The 19,774-nt window shown below is 40.6% G+C and overlaps 1 protein-coding gene across 1 annotated transcript in view; it reads right to left on the bottom strand.

The window, feature by feature from the left end:
* scn8ab (sodium channel, voltage gated, type VIII, alpha subunit b) overlaps positions 1-13,267 on the bottom strand; it is a 70,943-nt gene extending 57,676 nt beyond the window's left edge. Inside the window, exons 1-2 of the mRNA XM_050038378.1 lie at positions 13,148-13,267; positions 7,802-8,139 (exon numbers count right to left, since the gene is read on the bottom strand). Of these exons, the coding sequence (XP_049894335.1) occupies positions 7,802-8,083 (282 nt within the window). The 5' untranslated portion in view covers positions 8,084-8,139; positions 13,148-13,267. The remainder of the gene's footprint in view (positions 1-7,801; positions 8,140-13,147) is intronic.
* Positions 13,268-19,774: the final 6,507 nt, after the last annotated feature.

The following is a 19,774-nucleotide window of genomic DNA, read 5'->3' as shown; positions in this document are numbered from 1 at the left end:
GTCGCTGCTGCCCTGCAGAAGCCAGAAATGACTGGTCTGCTGCACACTCCTGTTACAAGACGCTCACCGAAATGCCACACTCAGGAGGAGAGTGAAGCCTCTGCATCAACAAAACATAAAAGCTGTTCTTTTTGTCCACACTGTGCAGGAGCTAATTCCAGCTGAATCATCTTAACTGTATTTCAATGTATTGTATATCAACACACACACACATAAACACAGATGTGTGCACGTGCATGCCAAAACACTAGCATGCCCTCCATCCATCCCGTCCTGCTCTTCCCGTATGACCACAGCAGCTTTAACGTTGCCTAATCACATCAGACATTTGAAAAGCCAAGGCAGTCCTCTCCCCATCACAGGGGAAAACAAGAACTGCAACGCTGCATTTCTCTTCCTCGCCACTGCCCCCTCTTCCTCTCTTTGATGCATGAGTGCTGTGATCAGGTTTCCTGCAGCTGACGGTAACACACACACACACTTAGACACACTCATTGACATACAGTGCAATGGTGAGCGATAGGATGACTGTCGGTCGAGTAGAGGAGACGAGCAGCCTGGGAAGGTGAGGACAGGAACAGCAGAGGGAGAATGGATGCTACCAGTGAATATACTTAGAGGCACTTCCTCAGGTGTGATAAAGGACAAACACATTAGTGGAATAGGAAAATGATTGATATGAATGATAGTAAGGTGGAGAGGGAGGATGAGGTCTTAACCTGTGAAGCTTACTGAACTTGCTGACACAACACATGGATCGGTATGATGAGGCTAGCAGATCTGGACTAAGCTGAATGAAGAGAAGTCAGAAGCTGTATTGGTACACATGTATGTGCTAAGCAGTAGCCTAGTTAGATAAACTAACCATCTGGCAGCCTAAAAGCGATGCCGTGCCTCCCTTCTGAAATTCCCTGAAAGCATGCCCTTTAGCAAAACACCATGACTGCACTAGTGGGGCTGTTTGGGAGCCGGAAAATAAAGGTCTGTGGCTGTGATGGGCATATACCATAGATGTATTATTTGCCCTGGTTACCATACCCAAGAAGGCCCCTATTCAGTCCAGTGGAACTGCTTGCCTGGCATATACGCTAAAACAGTTTCTAGGTTCACTTCCATGGTACATGGCCACTTAATATGCACAGTAGTGTTTCTCCAGCTAGCTCTGCCCACAAGTTCCCACTCGGCTCATAGACTTTATATTGCAATGATGTCACATATTTGAAATCGCATTTCTTGGCTCGAGGAAACCTACATGGATAACAATCTCACAATAGAAAGCTTTATAATTGACCTTGTTTGGAGTTGGAGATGTTCGTCAACAGTTTTACAGACATCTCTTTTATAATGGTGGCCTATGGGGAAAATGTTTTTTTGGGCCATGGGATTTTTTCTGCTGCAATATCTCAAGTGGCCACTGACTAAAATTGAAAGTAGGGCTGAGCTGCATTCCTGGGAGCCTGGTGTATACTGCCACTACGTTCCCAGGATATACTTCTTTAACATTGACACATTTTTGATCATTACTGAGTAAACAGTAAAATGCCAATGACGCACACTTTCATGCTAATGGATCTCACCCTAGAGGGCTGCTCTAAGTAAGAATTATAAAAACTATAACAATGTGAACATCCAGACCAATAAACCATGACACTGTAAAAATTTGGATGGATTTTGATTGGCTGTCAGTGTTTATATGATTCATCAAAACGCTCTGAAGGTGATCCCAACAATATGACGTGCCAGTGTTATTGTCATTATAGTCGTGGTGTGGACTCTGCCATCCACTTGAGTTAGAGGAATTTTAAAAACAATATTGTAATAGTTTTCATTTTTGGCCCTCAGCACTCATTAGACATTAGTCATGTTGGCACAACATCCCTGAGTATACAGAAATCATCCACTATCGAACAATTATTGTGTTGGATTTTGTACCAGCTAACAAAGTAATCTCTCTAATGCCACACAATTCTCACCAATACCATTTGGAAAAAACATACATTGTGTAGATGACCATGTCATAACGTAGGTATCATCATATTTCACAACTCTTGCCAGTAACAATTAGACAAAAAGATGAATTGGGAGTCCATATGGCATGTATTTTTGAGGTTTTGCACAGCTAGGGCATGTGAATGTTTAATTCTGTATATGACTGGCTTTATTATCAAATAAATATTTCAAATCAAAATGATAGATCAGTACCGTCATGCTGTTAATGAGGAGGAAAGGCACATTCAGAATTTCTGGGGGGTGAGTATTTCTAAGGTTTTCATGTCTGCTTTATGTTCATGGCATTGTTGCCTGCATGAACTATAACAAACGGTGTATTGAAGGCTTTGCACAAAGGCCAGATTTGTACAGTAACACACTATACTTATGTGTAAGAAAACTTTGAGACCCTTTACCATCATTTACTGTGTTTACTTATCTAAATGAGCTTTCGTCTAAGTGTTTGCACATAGAGCCTTAAGCCCCTTTTACACTGGTTCTTCAAAGCAGGAATTTCACGCTGTTATGCCGCTTCACTGTCTGTATAAAAGTGCTGAAATGATGTCGCCATGAATGGGACAGCCAGCAAGACGGGATCATGGGCAGTGTATATGACATTTTCATGATGCAACCCAACGCACAAGATTTAAAAAAGCTGATGGCAGTTAGCAGCTAACTCAAAGAAAAAGAACAGCAGCCAAAATTTCCACAAATTGGGAAAACAATGGGGTCTGAGAGCCCCTTACCCTCTGAGCAGAAGGTGAAATCAGCCCCCATATAACAGAGCCGGTAAATGATTGTTTTCGCCATGTCATGCTACTGTTATTGTTTATAAAGCACTGCCAACACGTCTGTCATATGTCACACTAGAGGCCGAAGATGTTGTGTTACACATCACGCCTGTCACATCCCTTTTTATTCCACAATGCCGACATCCTATCTAAAATCGCACACTGGAGCGAAATAATGCCACTGCTGTTTGGTTTTATGTAAACATGCAAAGGCAGCATGAAGAAGGACTATAGCATGATCTATGTGTAAAAAGGATTTAAGTTGCCACTGTGTTGTTCTCTTATCACAATACATCCTCATACCTAGACTACAGAATAGGTCGTTTGCCACTGACTTACAAAACGACATATATGACTGTTAGTGCACTTACTAATAGTCGTACTTTTAAACATGTAGTCAAAGTTGTGAAATTGTTACAGTCATGCAACAAAACTACATGGTTAGGTTTAGAAAAGGATCATGGTTTAGGTGTAAATAAGTACGTTTGTTACATTGACTTTTGGTTTCATACAGGGCACGAACCCTGTTCTCCTGAATGAAGGTCCTATGTTTGATTGACCCCTCAACCACCCCAACCACCACTTTGTAATACTACAAGTCACCTGACATCCCTCTTTGCTCCCGTCATAAGTACTATGGCCACTAATAGTCGCCGTGTAACAACAAATGTAAATATGGGTCGTAGCAAGCTGCTTGTACAGACGACCTATATGGCCGTATTTCAGGTGAGGGCGGTCTGTCTAATCAACTATCCACAAAACCTATTTTGAAATCACCATATTTTGCTATACATCATTTCCTTAATGTACTCTCTTGTGTACACACACTATCACACATATAGCTGAGACAAAAAGGTGTCCTGCTGCAGTTAAAGGAAGCCGTTCAATGGAGGCCATGATAAACAACTCAGCAGCAGCTTCCCTTCAAACACCAAAGTGAAACGCCACAGAGGAAAGTATGGTGGGGTAAAGAACTATGCACTGGGCAATAAGCAAAGTGGATAAGAACAATAAGACCAGAATGCAACCCTTCCTGTGGCCACCACTGAACCAGGGCTGTGGATCAATAGATCACAAAAGGCACATACACTTGATAGTTTCATCCGCCCTACGAGGGAGTGCTGCTGGCTGAGTTCACCAGTCCTGCTGACTGGGCTTCTTGCTGCTGTAACAGGCCGCAGATTCTCTTACACAATATCACTGCCACCACACAGGAGACTGGCTACTCCACATGTCTGCACAGCTGGAGGCACTACAGCATACTCCTGCCCTTTTCTCTCCACTTCCTGTCCTCTCCTGCCATCTTCTGCCTTCCCTCCTCATTCCTCTTTCGCTAGAGCAGAGCTACAGTGAGGGCACAGCCAAGCTACAGTTCGAGTGGTGTGGGACAGACGCCTAAAATGCCTTGAAGTCTAGTGTCTGACTAATAAAAAAAAAAGATTATTCAGAGAGAAAATAGGAAGGTCAGGGTTTGTGGCAACCTAAAAAAATATTTGGCTGTGAAAATTCACAATATGATCTTGAATAACAGTAACACTGATATGACCTTCAAGACTGTTATGTCATAACATCTTCTAATGTGACTTCTGGATGTGCTTATCTGTTTTAAATCTGTGCAGTGAAACACCAAATTTAAAATATGGAAACAATAGAAGATGTAGCTTTGTGGTTATTATCAGTACTCAGATCAAAACTTGGTTGCAGCATATCAAAAAAGTGGAGAGAAATAATACGGATCCAGATGTTTTCAGAAATTTGTCATACACATACACAACACACACGTGCATACATAGAGACTCTGTTAGCTTGGCTGTGGTTTAAAGTTTATGATGGGTTTAAACCTGTATTGTTTGGGTAAAAGTCACATGATCACTTATCCCCATTGCTGTGTCCTTAGAGGCTGCTGTTTAAACTGCACTTATGGTTTAGTCTAAAGCTGATTGTTGTCCTGTGGAGGTCATTGTGTCTGAGTTTAATTCAAACCTTCTGCAGACATGATTTAACTGAGGTTTAAGGTCACAATGTTTAGTGTAAGGACAGCTTTATACAGCTCACATCATCTTATTACTTTCTACACTTTCAAATACTTTACCATGTGTTTTCTTTTCAGGCAACAAGTGTGGTTTTACATTTGAAATGGTGTCACTTCTTCCTCATTTAATTTTTCATGCCAGAAACAAGGTTACTGTTTACCTGATTTTACCATGAATGTATAAGTTACATGTATGTATGTATGTATGTATGTTATGTATCATAAATATGTGTATTTGTCACATATTTGCAGGTAGATAGCTTCTCACTTAAGGTTATTCCTATGTAAAATTGGTCGAGGTTGAGAATCTCAATAATTGTGCATCACTTGCTGTGTAATCGCATTCAGTTGTATCGATTAATTGTACAACAATATGGAAATGCGAACAACAGTGGAAACACTGCAGAATCTAATAGGCACTTCCCTCCCCAGAGGCACCTTTCTTTAAATGTTTTGAACAAAAACAATTTAAGTTCCTTTGGCGTAGTAAGTGTGATAGATTAAAAGGAAATACATATATAATTCACAAGGAAATGATGGATGAAGAATCCAAAACACATCGCAGCAATGAATTTATCCCTAAAAGCATTTTGGATTAATAAAATTAACCTGTTATGGTTAATTTTATTAGTCTCTGAGAAGAAGTCAAAATGTATTTTCCGCTACTTAATATTTGACAGCAAATTGTTTCCCTTTTTCAACTAAAACCTCACCTCTTTGAATGGCTGCTTAAACAAATATTAGCGAATCTCTCCTTCATTTAAAGATGCATTTAAGGCTTGGTAAAGTTTCCAGTATTATCTTCCAGACACCCCAAAAAATATCCAAAATCAAGTAATATGAATGAAGTCAGAAAAGTTAGATGATGGTAGGCTTTTTTATTGGAAATACTTGGAATTGGAAATGCAAAAAAACAAAGTTTATAAATGCTATACTAGACACCATGGGTGTTAAGTACTGTATTGGGTATCGGCAGGTGCTTGAGTCTCTGCACCGATTGGACACCATGTAATTTTTTATAAGTGCATTTTAGAAGTTTCACATGTGGATCAAACAGCAGTTTGCAGTAATCAATTCTTCTTCGCCGCCCTAAAACAGTAGTCTACACAGCACTGCGCAGCCAATGGCAACTATTGTTTTATGGCGGCGAAGAATTGATTTCCAGTAAATAGTGTAACATTAGCCATTAGAAAAAACGTCAACTATTTAGCAGTTCTTTTACACTAGACAATCCCACCAATAAAAAGGAGCAGGTACAGTATACAAGACTTAAGACTTAAGTTTCCTGTAAAATCTAAAGGAACTGTTATTTATTCTTGGACTTTTTAAGTTTTTAAGTTACTGTCGCACTCCTGTTTTACACTGTTAATGTACTATTTCAAATGTCTTTCATTTTACTTAATTCTGGCTGCATTTTAAGTTTTTTTAAAGGAAATGTTATTTATTTCCAAAATCTTGTTTTTTTATGACTGACAGTCAAATTATAAATGAATAATAAGACGGTTTAAGGCTTAAAAAGACAGTTTTATGGGATTCCTTGTCTGTGTGTATTTGTTCGTGTTTTACATGGGGTTTAACCTGAGTCATACAAATATAACAGCAATCATTTCACCTCCATACAGGGTTAGTAGAGTACAACTGTAATTTGTTTTATAGTTTTTTTCACAACGATATCAGATTGGTACACAGTATCAGCTGATAACCATGTTCAGGTATTGGAATCAGAATCCAGAAGGACAAAAATGGTATCGAACATCTCTGTAATGATTTTCTTTAATACATCAGTTCAGCTGTTTGTATGGTCAGATATGTCATATTTTTAATTTCAATCAGTTGCTTTCATATATCCCAACTAAAAAGCGAAGGAAACAAAGCGGATACAGACAACAGGTCTGTGCATCTATTTCAAGGTGTCTATAGACAGAACAATTATTAAGAAAACAATTGATTCTTACTCCAAAATATTTCAATTTATACAAAATTACTGCTACTAAAAACACAATTGTCATGTCTAACATTGCACAGTCATCCTAACTACTTAAGAGATTTATTTAATTTGATTTTTCATTTTGTTTACTTTTTTGTTCTTTTTTTGTCCAATTGGGTTTTTTCCCCATTTATTACAAGCTTATTTTGTCATATCATCATATTGTTGTGTGTGTTATGTGTATTAATTGCCTGTATTAAATTTAAAAAGGGAACATAATGTAGATCACAATAACACCAGCAACAGCACAACAATACAGATAAAATGATAATAACAAGGATAATTCCACTGCCCCAGTGCATGCTGGGAAAGAGCACTAGTCATCTGAAAGTATGTTCTGTCACAAAAGAATTGAATTAGCTATAGTACCAATGGCACGTAAACATGACGGTGTATTTGTCATCCCCTCCAGCTGTTACATCATCTTTACCATGCATTAACACAGATAATTAATCAGCACTGCAGAAACCTGTATGAGAATCACCACCGCCTGAGAGCTGCATTTCGCAACAACCCTGCAGTGTTGCAGGAGCAGAGCCGCTCCGTCCCTCTGCCTCTGCTTCCATTGTACAGGTGGACTGAAAAACTCACAGGCCTTGTATGATCTAATAATGCAGCGACTGTCTCAAAGCCCCTGCAGCAGTGACTAAAAAGTACTCAAAAGCTCTTAAATGTCTCAAGGTCATATTTGCTGTTATTATATGCCGATCTCTGTAGTGGATACAATAACGTCCATTTTGAATTAATTTATATGAAACTTGAATCTGTTATAACCGTGAACTTCAAAGTATATGGCGTGGTTGGTTTACAATGCTGGCAATTTCCCATGAGAAAAAGGTAAAGACCTGGCCCATTCAAAGGTTCAGCACATCAGCTAAAAAATTAGACCTCTGTAAAACTGCTCACTATCTATAAACCTCTCAATTACAATAAGCAAATGCTTCTGCGTTTGAATGATTAGGGAGAAACTGGGTGGTGCATTTGGCCTGTGTGACAACTCACTTTCAGGTTCAGGTAGTACGGATCCAAGTCCTCCAGTGGTACGCCCGACATTCCGTCAGGAACATCGCCGTAGATGAACGGCAGGCTCTTCCCAGCCTCCAGGTCACTGTTGGGCTTGAGTTCATTCTCGTCGGACGTGTCACGGTGACTACTGTCCGATCTGGGCTTGGGTGGCTTCTTATTCTTCTCTTCATTGATGCGCCTCTCGATGTTAGCGAGTGACTCCGGAGTGAATTTCTTGAAGCTGTCAGGTCCTGGGGGTGCAATAAGGGGTGCGGCCATGTTTTCATCCTGCAGCTATTTCCTCTTTATTTGTTTTCCATCCCAGACATCCAGCTCTGAGAGGAAGAGAGGGACACAGAGTGAGAAAGTGAGGAAGAGTGGGCATAAGGTGCTGATCAAAGAGAAAAGTGATGGACAAAACAAAATGAAAAAAGAAGGACAAAGCCTTTAAAATAATCTCATCTAGTTTTTTTTTTTTTTTTTAAATCATCAGTTTCATTTATTAATAACACTGACTGGACAACAAAGGCTTTTGATTAAATTGGTTGACATACTTATATATTAGACCAGTTGCTCAGTGTCAGTGTTGCTTAAAGCCTTGCAGATGGAATTTTCTAGTTCTGCCAGGGAACGCAAACAAAGCAAAATAAAGCTGGAAAAGTGCAAACATTTGGAACGTGGGCCAGTAGGCACTATTTCTGCTCTCTCCATCAACCTTAATGACTAAAGCTCTGATCCTGTATCCCAAAAAGCTTAAATCAGGTGCCCAGCACATAAAGTAAACAGCATTAATTCTCTTTTGCCCTCACCTTTGTGACCCCAGAAACAACAAGACGTATATCAAGTTTATTTTTCTTTTGTTTATGCTCACAAATGATGGGCTCTTTATCCCACCTGAACTCATCTGTGTCTAACCATGTGCAAATGTAGCATCTAGAGTTATGTTTATCCTTAAAGGTCCATAGCGTTGATATTAACAATGCATAAATTTGATCTGAATGTAGCACTGCCGGTCTCACTATGAATAGACATCCTGGTTTGCAGCTCTATGCAGCTTTAAGCTCATCATTAAAGCTTGGAGGTCTCTCCGGTTGAGTCCAAATGGCTCTCATTGACGATAGCTATGAAATAAGTAAAAACGTGGCTCACAGGCTCACAGGAGCCTATTATATATCTGTCTTGTGCAAAATGACAAGGAGCCAAACAATTTTAAGCCGAGCAAGTAAAACAGACAGATATTAGTGATAGCTAGGTGTATAAGTTAGCGAAGAGTCTAGTGCCACATGTTCACCTTAATAATTTAAGGAGTTGATAATATGGTATATCAAGGCCTCTTGCTGTGAATTTGTTTTGGAGTTTGCATCTGCCATCTACTTATCTTATCCGTTTATATAAATCAGGGCTCTTCAACGTTTCTCAGGCGAGTCCTTGGCCTGCAGCATGGAGCAGAGACCCCATACAACACATACTGTATAAAACTGAGTTATGCTTGAGATGATATGCTGAATATTTTTGAGTCTTCTCTCATTTGTCCTTTCCTGTAGCTGCTAAGTCAGCAGCAGTTGTAGCATGGCTAGGTGCGTTAGCCTCCCCCTCTGCACTTTCGCAAGCGGTTTCATAGGTGGACAGTGTGTCTCTTGCTCCAAAGGGTACAATTCGTTGTGGCTCACAAGAATGTCATACATTTGACATAATAATAGAGTTAATTGGCCAATATGTGAAAAAAAAGATGCCGCGCAGTGATTTAGCATTAGCTAGCTCAGATGACAGTGTTTTACAGTAACAGTTAGTCTGCCATTGGTATTGTGTCTTAATGAATGGGCCACTTTATCTTTGCTATTAATATGATTATGTTAATGATTATTTTCAGGCACATTTTAATTTTAGAAAAAAAAAAAAAACGAATTAAAACTTTAATCAAATAATCAAGACATAATTTGGTGGCCCCCTACAGTAACTCTGAGGACCCCTAGGAGTCACAGACACTCTGTTGAAGACCCAGGATCTAAAATTAACTGGGATATGTGGTGGGGCTGGGCAATATGTCAATACTATATTAATGTTGTGATATGAGACAAGATATCTTCTTAGATTTTGAGTATTGTAATATTGTAAGTGTTGTCTTGTCCTGGTTTTAAACGCTGCATTACAATAAAATGGTGTAACTTTCTGAACTTCCCAGACTGTTCTAGGTGTTCGATCATTTGCCTTTACCCACTTAGTCATTATATTCACATTACTGATGATTATTTAAAATATCTCAGTGTAAATACTTTGTGAAAGCACCGATAGTCAACCCTACAATATCGTCACAATATCAATATAGAGGTATTTGATCAAAAATATGGTGATATTTATTTTCTCCATATGGCCTAGCCCTAACACATAATACAGAAGATAATGGGCGGGGTTTATTGCATGACATTAATTCAAATGCTGACAGGTAATTTGCTGAAGGACAACATGCTGAGCTGGCTTTAAATATATTATGAACATTAGTTGTTGTGTTGTTAATGTTGTTCTCTGTGACAAACCCATCCAACAGTACACTTTTTGGCTTGAGAAAAATTCAAACCTATTAAAACAAATGTCACCTGGCCCATGTATTTCATATGTGACAGTGCACCCAAGGAAGGCCACAGTGTGCATGCCTTACATCCTGTAGTGACTGACTGATAATTAAGCATTCTAAACTGCTGAAGTGTCAAAAGATAGGCCACAAACGATTGCCGGACTGGAAATTATTCACCTTCTGGGGCTGTGACTCATTCCTTACAGTTAAGTTATAATAACATGATCAACTGCATCTCTCCAGGATCCTACAACACATGAATTTCTCTCTCCAGTTGGCTCGTGGCCATGCTGCTTGATACAACATATTTGACAGTCAAGTCACAGTTCAGGCTATCAAAGACAAAATCAGACAGTGTGTTCAACATTCATGGAGACAATGACAAGGGTACAGACCTGGAAATAAATCAGAGAGAAATCAGAAGAAATCCACAGGCTGATAAGGATCCAACAACCCAGTATCTTCCAGAAAAAAAAACAGCACAGCCAACCAGGACAGGGATGAAGTCCGATTCAAGTAACCCAACCTCGGAACAACCTCCAAGTCTCCTTTGACCAATGCTACATCAATTGATCTACCGTCAAGGTGATTCAAACCAGGATGCAATAGCATGGCCAGCAGTACATGTACACTTTACACATAACGCATCCTGAAACCATGCAGCCAAACTGCAGGACGACCGGGGGGAAACAGCCTGAAAATGTTGCAGATGTTGCTCAATGCTTTCAATGTCCACTAACTCACTAGGTCAAATGAGAAACACGATATAAAACCCAACAATCTGACTGACACATTTAAATTTAAAAAAGACTGCTCGGTTCGCTCTTCAATCAATTACAGTAATGTCTATTAGCGCGCGTAATCGGCACCAAAATGCGCGCAGCCCCTTTCGGTTCTCTTAAATCCGTTGTGAATCAAGTGAGTCCGGAAATAAAAACTGATGCATGACAGCGAAACTAACAACTCCAGTAGCCTCATTTGCCTCCCATAGAAAAAAAGCTCGTCGCCGTCCGGGACAGCTGCGTTTAGCAGGAAAAAAAAGCTCCTACGCTGCGTCCTCTGCGCGGAGGAAAGACATCCAGACGCACCACGATCTCCGTCCCGTCACCTGGAAAAATCTTCTACAGTGCTCTCTGCACTGTGATGATGACCTGACATCTGATGGAGCTAACCGGACACCGCGGAGACACAGTACGAGTGAGGAGGAGGCGAAAAGGGCACTTGCATCTGAGTCACATGAGCCTTTAAAAAAAACTTCCACATCCTTCATTTCCTGCAGTGATGTCTAAATGTTGCCTGTCACTAAATGTAACAGGAGCCCAAAATCCACAGCATCACTGACAATAGGTGAGCCCAGTAGGCCCAAGTCCAAGATCACACTTGGCAGCCAAGTAGTAGCCTAATAAGGCCCCTCATATCCTATACGGGTGGGGGCCACTTCATGACTGAGCTGAGTCAATTTCAAGTAAAGTTATGACTTCCTGACTGGAAAATCTGATGAGTTACAATAATTCAGGTTAACGCGTTTTTCCCCTCAAGAGACAGACTATGGATGAGGAGGAACGGCGGAAATTAAGACGCCAGGAGCCACTGTAGATAAACAGATAAAGAAACCCTCCTCCTATTTCTTGGTGAACTTTCTCCCCATGTGGGATGAAGCCCCCCGCTCCCCTTCACATTATAAGTCTTATCATGTATGCGCCATTCATTGCCTGAGCGTTATTTTAGCCTGTGTAGTCCCCAGGAAAGTCCACTGTTTCATACCGAGGCGCGCCGTTGTCCTATAGGGCCAAAGCCTAAAATACTGCAGTGTGGTTTATTGCTGCTATAGGCTCTTACTAACAAACTCATAGTAGGTCAGTTGAATGCATAAGCCATGTCCCGACAACAGCACATCCCTGGCCTCATCCCAGCACAACCAAATATCACACCTAAAAGATGAAATTATTTACAGCAATGAGAAAATAAAGAAAGAAACTAAAACGGCCTTGAGGCTATACCACACCCGTATAATGTTTAGGCGACAGAGACTCCATATGGTGCAGGTTTATAGGCTGTAGAGAAATAACATGATGGGGGAATGTGTTTTTTTAATGGGGGAGACTGCGCGAAAAGACCAGAAAAGGGTGCCGCGGCCCCTTTGAGGACTGCCAAACTAAAGACGCACCTACCTCCTCACGCAATACAGTCTCCACAGAGATTGCAAGAGGGAGGGGGCGCAGAGGTGGAGTGTGGTGGTGGGGGCGGTGGTGGTGGTGGTGGTGGTGGAGGGGGGGGGATAAAACTATCATAGTTATAAAATAATGGTGGAGAGGAAATCGCTACCTAAAATGCTTTTGCAAGCGACGCATTATGCATGCACTCGGAGCATGCAGGCGAGTTACTGTGGCCACTCGGAGAAGTTTGACGTGATCTTATACTTATATATCCCATATGCGTATGTTTCACATTCTGACACAGTGAAATGTCATTTCATCCAGCGGCAGGCCAACACCCCAAATAACCTGCTGTCTCCCTGTTTCCTACCGCGGAGCCTCACAAATCCGCGTTTTCCCCCTGCATAAAATCACATCTGCCCTTCCTTTACACTGGTACCTCGCTTACATATCTGTCCATGTACTGGCAAGGAGCCCTCCACAGACAGCGAGGAAAAGATGCTGAGAGAGGGACCGCTCTGCGGCACTGGGATGCAGTCAGTCGACAAAGTAGGACTGCGATCCATCCCACGACACGAAATACCAGACAAAGCAGAAAACAGATTGTCTACTTACTTTTTCTCGCATTAACAGAAATCCAGATAGCTGTCACTGAACTGCAGATGTAGAAAAGAGTCGAGAGTAACTGCGGCTGTCGCCATATTGTTGCTGCTATCTTCCTTCCCAGTGCGTGCGCCTACCCTGCATAATTGATGACTCTCAGCAAATTGTTAGGGAGCGTCGGTAAATGCCTTTAGTTTCAATAACGGACAAGAGACCGCAGCATCGTAAGCAGAAAAAAAAAACAGTGTTCATGTAACAACAGTCAGTGATGTTCTGGTTGGGATTGGTATTGCGATTGGCAACATATTTGTTTTTTTATCTGGACGGCTAAGAAAATAACTTAAATGTGTGAAACATGTGATTATTAGAATCGGTCCTGGGACTTACAGGATACATTTAACACAACTCTGAGCTCATGATTAAAGTTTATGTGTGGCACCTAAACATCTTGACTCATTCATGCAATTTCTTTACTTAAGTATGATAAAATTTGTGACATTTTATTTGTGTCTAAAACAATAATAATAATTTGACTTCAGAGCTCTAGGTGTATGACCAAAAATAATGACATCAAAAGTTATTTTTCTTTGTGATACAAACTAGTGAGTTTTCTTTAGTCAAGTTACCTTGTTATTTTTGAAACAGCTGAGTTAAGTGGACCTACAAAGCAATCACTTAACAATGTGTGACATATATAGTAAATTGTGAACCGTGTACACCTGAGGTTTTATCTTGCCTTAACTGTAATGGCTTTGTTTGTTACACTGATTTGTTAAGTTTTAAACAGACCGTATATACGCCTTTCTTTCAGGAGTTGACTAACCAGAGTAGGAAAAGCAGGTGTTAGTGATATAATGATGGCTTAATTCTATACAAGTGTCCCAGTCATGGCAGTGTGACAGTGAGCCAACAGATACAATACCAGGATCCTGAAACTGATGCAGCTAGAATTCACTTATTCACTTTAGTAGGGTGCTCAAGGGATGACAGTTTTCTGAAGGCCGATGTGGAAGTTTGCATCGCCCTGGTTCCCTCTTCAAAAAGTCACTGGAACCACACTACGGTCACATGACTTAACATCCCTACCACAGCAAGCTACCAGGTTTTCGGCGTGATGACGTTCATTTTAAGACACATAAAAGCTTCAGAATTCACAAGTGGAGTATTTCCTGATGTATTTTATGTCATAGATCAAAATGTGAAAGTCTTGTAAGCTTGTGGTAACCACAGACCTTATTTCAGGCATCTAACCAAAAACCCATTGACTTTTGGACAAGGGAACTGTGTGGGGACTCATTCCTGGGGCACTTTATATATAAAACAGATAGTTCCAGTCCTTGAATATGATTGGCTGAGCTCTGTCTGAAGTCATTGTATAATACTGTATAAACACAGAGGTGTGACCACATTACAGTTTCAGTATTACTGCATCAATTAGTCACCTATTGTCATAAAGGACACACAGCTAAAAGGACAACCACCACTGAAGCTTGAATCATTTATCATATGCCAGTTCTACAATGGTCAGAAGTATGTAATGCTGTCATTCAATGAATGTACAAAAACAAAAAAACAAAGATGCCACGAAAGAAACAGAGATAGTGGATTATATTTGAGCAGCCAGGGAACCCACTGTTTCCTGTTACTTTGTTAAAGAAATGTCTGCCATTGCTGTTGTGCTATCCGCCGGCCTTTTATCTCCATCCAAAGCAGACAAACCATACCAACGATCTTCATTCATTCATTCATCTTCTAACCGCTTCATCCTCTTGAGGCTGGAGCCTATGCCAGCTGCCATTGGGCGAGAGGCAGGGTACACCCTGGACAGGTTGCCAGACTATCGCAGGGCTGACACATAGAGACAAACAACCATTCACACAATCACGGACAATTTAGAGTTATCAATTAACCTAGTTGTCTGCATGTCTTTGGACTGTGGGAGGAAGCCGGAGTACCCGGAGAAAACCCACGCTGACAAGGGGAGAACATGCAAGTTCCGCACACAAGGGCTCCCACAACCGGGATCGAACCGGTAACCCTCTTGCTGTGAGGCGACAGTGCTAACCACCACACCACCATGCCGCCCTACCACTGATCTATGGTATGTTAATGTTGTAACTTCAGTGAGCTTGTTGCATGTTTGATTGTTATGTATGATTATTACAACTATAGATTACTTGATACAGAAATAACCTAGTGCCAAGTAGTATCAAAAAATCTGCAATCAAATGATACCTGCATTCAATCTTTTTGCACCAATCAGCAAACTTTCCGTTGCTGCAGTTGCACTCCGGAACTGCTGTCTTCAGGAATGGTCAGTTCAAGATTTGCCTGATGTGTTTTGACACTGAAATAAATGTTTTTTGTTTTTTTTTAAAAACAAAAAAAAAACAAAGAGGAATTTATGAGGACAGCCATGTATTTCTTTTCCCTGTTTTAACAGCTGTCGTCACTTCAACAACCGCAGACACACTTGACTGAAAGAATGACATTTCATGGCGGAAGAATGATTATTTGTTAAATTATGCCTTTTTGGCTGCTGTGTATTTTATGAAACATTGCCAGGTATATGTAGCGGCCATTTTATAAAAGCAATAAGCCACTTGAGGCTGCAGTTTATCACTATAGACTACAGCCTACCTGTGCTTTTCCTTCTGTAAGACAATAAAATGTTTTCCTTGAAAAAGGCCTATTATTGTAACTGGGATCCACTTTGCACAGTCCCTCTTATAGCCTTTTCCCACCAAATCAGCTCTGGTTCTTGAACCAGTTGCATTCAGGATTCTTGGAACCTTGGTGGTATCAGTTTTACGCAGCATCATTAGGATAATGAAGGATGCCATCAACGTAAGATGTTGCACAATGCACAATGGAAGTAAACAGTAGCAAAATCACAATTACATTGATTATCTGCAAACTTTTGTTCTGTTATTACAAATATTTGTTTTTACCAAAAAAAAACAAAAAAAAGTATGGACCAACTTTTAAGACCACTGTGCGCTCTTCTTTCATTTCTCACTTGACTTCTCAATCCTCTCTTTCCAATCTGTAGAATATGACACGCCCACTGATGTTGTCACAGTTCGCACATGAGGTCAAGGAGAACCTGTTATTTTTTGGTTCTAGCTAAGAACCAACTTTTTAGGTTTGGAACCAGTTTATTTTTGGTCAAATTGCTCTGAACAGTTCAAAAGTAGGTGTGGGAACTGAAACAGAACCGGTTTCATGTTGGTGGAAAATATGTGCTCCTTTAGTTTTATACAGACCCAGTGACCAAAGTTTTAAATTCTTCAGCATACATGTTCAAAGCATCATATAACTGTGTAACCACATATAAACCCCTGCTGACAACAGACTAAATCCTGTCAAGATCCATATTCTGGTATTTCCCCTTTGCATAGGGTCTCTGATGGTTATGAGCCCAGTCCAATAATTGCATGTCCTCCATGACTTGCTTTCATAAAGTTCACTCTACGCAATCATGTCATATACAGACAATAACAAATTGTAAATGGGTCATCTAGCAGACTGTGTGTGTGACTGTGTGCACATTTTAGAATGCTTTTGTTGTACCATAAAAAATCTATAATGCTGTTTGTAGCCAGAGAAAGCTCTTTGTGTTTGTTTGCAGTTTTGAGAAACACATGCACACACGGCTCACATTCAGTAAATAACAGAAATCACATATATTGTGACCCTTTGTCTAAAACCGCCCTTCACCCTTCAAAATACAGGGTTAGTAGATTTTATAGAGGTGTTACGTATATGACCCAACAATGTCTCCATCTGGTGGACGTTTGAAGAACTGCAGCTAAAAGCCTACAGGAAATCAAAATGCTGGCCTGCATTTTCATTCATTCAGGCACTTTGCATTTCAGCATTTCAGCGTATTTCAATATGAGCAGCGGAAGTAGTTAAGAATATAACCCCATTCCCATAAAACTTTACACAGTGTACTTCAGAAAGCACAAAGAGACATCAGACTTGAAGTATGACTATAGCCTGAAGCTGTCTTGGATTGCCCAAATTTGAGCTGGAGGATGAGGCCTCTGGGCTACTTTGCATACAGCATCGCACCAACACGGCCTGGATACAGGAATAACTGTTGATTTTGTCTAATGTATCTCTGACAAACCTTCACACATTGATTAGAGAGAAGTGCACAGTTACTAAACAAAATTCTGAACATTCAGGACTGGTCACAAACAGAACTGGATTAACGTACAGTAGAATTATTGAGCACTCAATACAAAGTAGGATAGTGAGGTTGTTTTTGTTGTTGTTGTTTTTGGCTCTGTACTCCAGCACATTGTGTTTCAAATGAAGCAGTAACTTTGAAATAAGTGGAGCCTGAGTTGAGATTGTTTTCTAAATGGCTGTTTCAAAAGGTCAGGCAAAAATGGTCAAACTCAACTTTTTGACCCACATGGACAAGAACTCCTAGAATCATTATGGAAAGTTTGAACATCTACAGTTAATTACAAATCAGCAAACTTTGTTCTCAGATGAAGATTGTATAATACAGTTGAAAGCTCCAGAGCAATTGAGTAAGTTGACCTTGAGCTGAGACTGTTTTGTCAAATGACTATGGGGCCTAAGTGTGAACTTTAAGCTTTAAGTTAAAGGTAAGAAAAAGAGAGTGGACCCTATTATAATGCTACACTGTAGTGAATAAATAAGACCAAATGTGGCAATAATCCACTTTATAATTCATAATACATGAAGGCGTGATTCACTTTATGAGTAACAAAATGTAGTCTTCCCATTACCCTTACCTTAACCACCTATGTTTTAACGTAATACTTAATAGCTAGCTAATCGCGAACTTCGCAATTTCGAAGGGACTTTCACTTCCAAGCCAAGGAGTAAAGGGGGCTGATTGTGGACTAACATAGGTATGGTGGGTGAGTCATGTAGCTGTTTCAGTTGCAGTTAAACTACTCATATAGCGCAAACATACTAGAGACTTTCACTGGCTAAGCCAGCTACTTCCAGTTTAGCGCTCTGCTTACTTGCATAGGGATAAAAATAAAAAAAAAACATAATCATGCAGCTCCTCTAGACTTGCAAAATATTATCGGACCAAATGGATCAAATCCATTCAAATCCTACTTTGGACCCGATGGCATCACGTGAACATCAACTTGGCCACTACAAAAATTCACTTCAAAGCCTGGAGCACTTCCTGGGGGCCTGGTCTCACCATGTTAAATTTTGGGATGGTGGTGCCATCTTGTGAGAAATGTGTTCTGTTAAGGCCCTGACACACCAAGCTAAAAGTCGGCCGTCTGTCTATGTTGGGCCATCATTTGCTACCCTTGTCCCCCCGGTGTGTCCCGCACCACTAGCCTTCGCCAGCCCTTGTTGGCTTTTTTCAGCTGATTCAGCATGTTGAATCTGCACCAGAGACAGTGGAGCCTGTTGGTGAATAAAATCACTCTGGCTGGGGGAATTTTGGGTTAAATCTGAAAATCCAGACTTTCAGCATGAAAATCCATTATTTGAACCTGTAATGCATTTTTATCCTATCCATGACCCTTCAAGTGGACAAAAATGTCCACCTGTCATTTAGCCATTTGTTATTGTTGCTGGGATAAAAATGCATTACAGGGTCAAATAACGGATTTTCATGCTGAAAGTTGGGATTTTGAAATTTCACCCAGAATGACACCCCCATGCAAAAAATCACCCCCCTGTGACCTTTTAATTTGTCTGTGAAGGAGTTTTGAATTTTGGAAATGGACAAAAATGTTAAGAGGGAGTGAGATCAAAACAAACTTGGCATATTAGGTACGATTATTTTTCTCTCGCTACTGTGGTCTTTAGCAGAAACATTTTGTGATTGTTTGTGTTATTGTTCACTGGCACACAGTGAGCATCCTTTGTTTTTAATCAACATTTGATTATGTTGTTAATATGCTAACTGGGTGACTAGCATCAAGACGGGTTTCCAGTTTCCCTTTTTCGTGACAGCACTCCAAGTCACAAGTTGTTTGTGGTGGCTGTGACAGGTACGGTCTGGCCAGTTGTAAATTTCCTGGTGTCAAGCGCTTTCCTTGCACCGGTGAAGGGTGTAAGGGGGTTACCCTTTTTCTGCTTCACCCTGACTTGAGACATTCCTTGTCTCGACTGAGGCTGAATCTCCAGTGACATGACCCTGGTCAAGATTGCTCTGCTCTGGTGTTCCCAATTGCTGTCTTTGGGCTGAGCACTCTGCAACAGGCAGATTCATACAGTTCCATCTGTAAAATGTAGTGTCAACATCCACCACATATGAATGAGGAGTGACCTTCTGAAGGCACTGGCCTGGCCACCACTGTCCTATGAAGTCACCTGAAAGAGGCCCCATTCTTATATGAAGCTCCGGAGGTCTCTGGCCCACTTCATTTCATCCCTACCCCTCATATTTTGGACAGCCTTTTGAGTTGCATCTTGACACAGAGGGTTGGCCGTTAGGTATAGGCAGTTAGGAAAAGATTGTGGTTGATAAAAGTCATGTGAAATGCCTGACATGACTAAGAAGGGGTTGGCAATAAGGTTTAGCAACAAATGTACATGTTTAGGGCAAAGGAAAAAGTTGTGGTTAAAGTTAGTCATGTCAGTCAACTAACAAGACCAATGACTAACTTGACAAAGCCA

Source organism: Epinephelus moara, chromosome 24, assembly GCF_006386435.1.
Source record: "Epinephelus moara isolate mb chromosome 24, YSFRI_EMoa_1.0, whole genome shotgun sequence".
Lineage (NCBI taxonomy): Eukaryota > Metazoa > Chordata > Actinopteri > Perciformes > Serranidae > Epinephelus > Epinephelus moara.
Note: the sequence above shows the minus strand (reverse complement) of the source record. Positions and strands in the feature narration are given on the sequence as shown.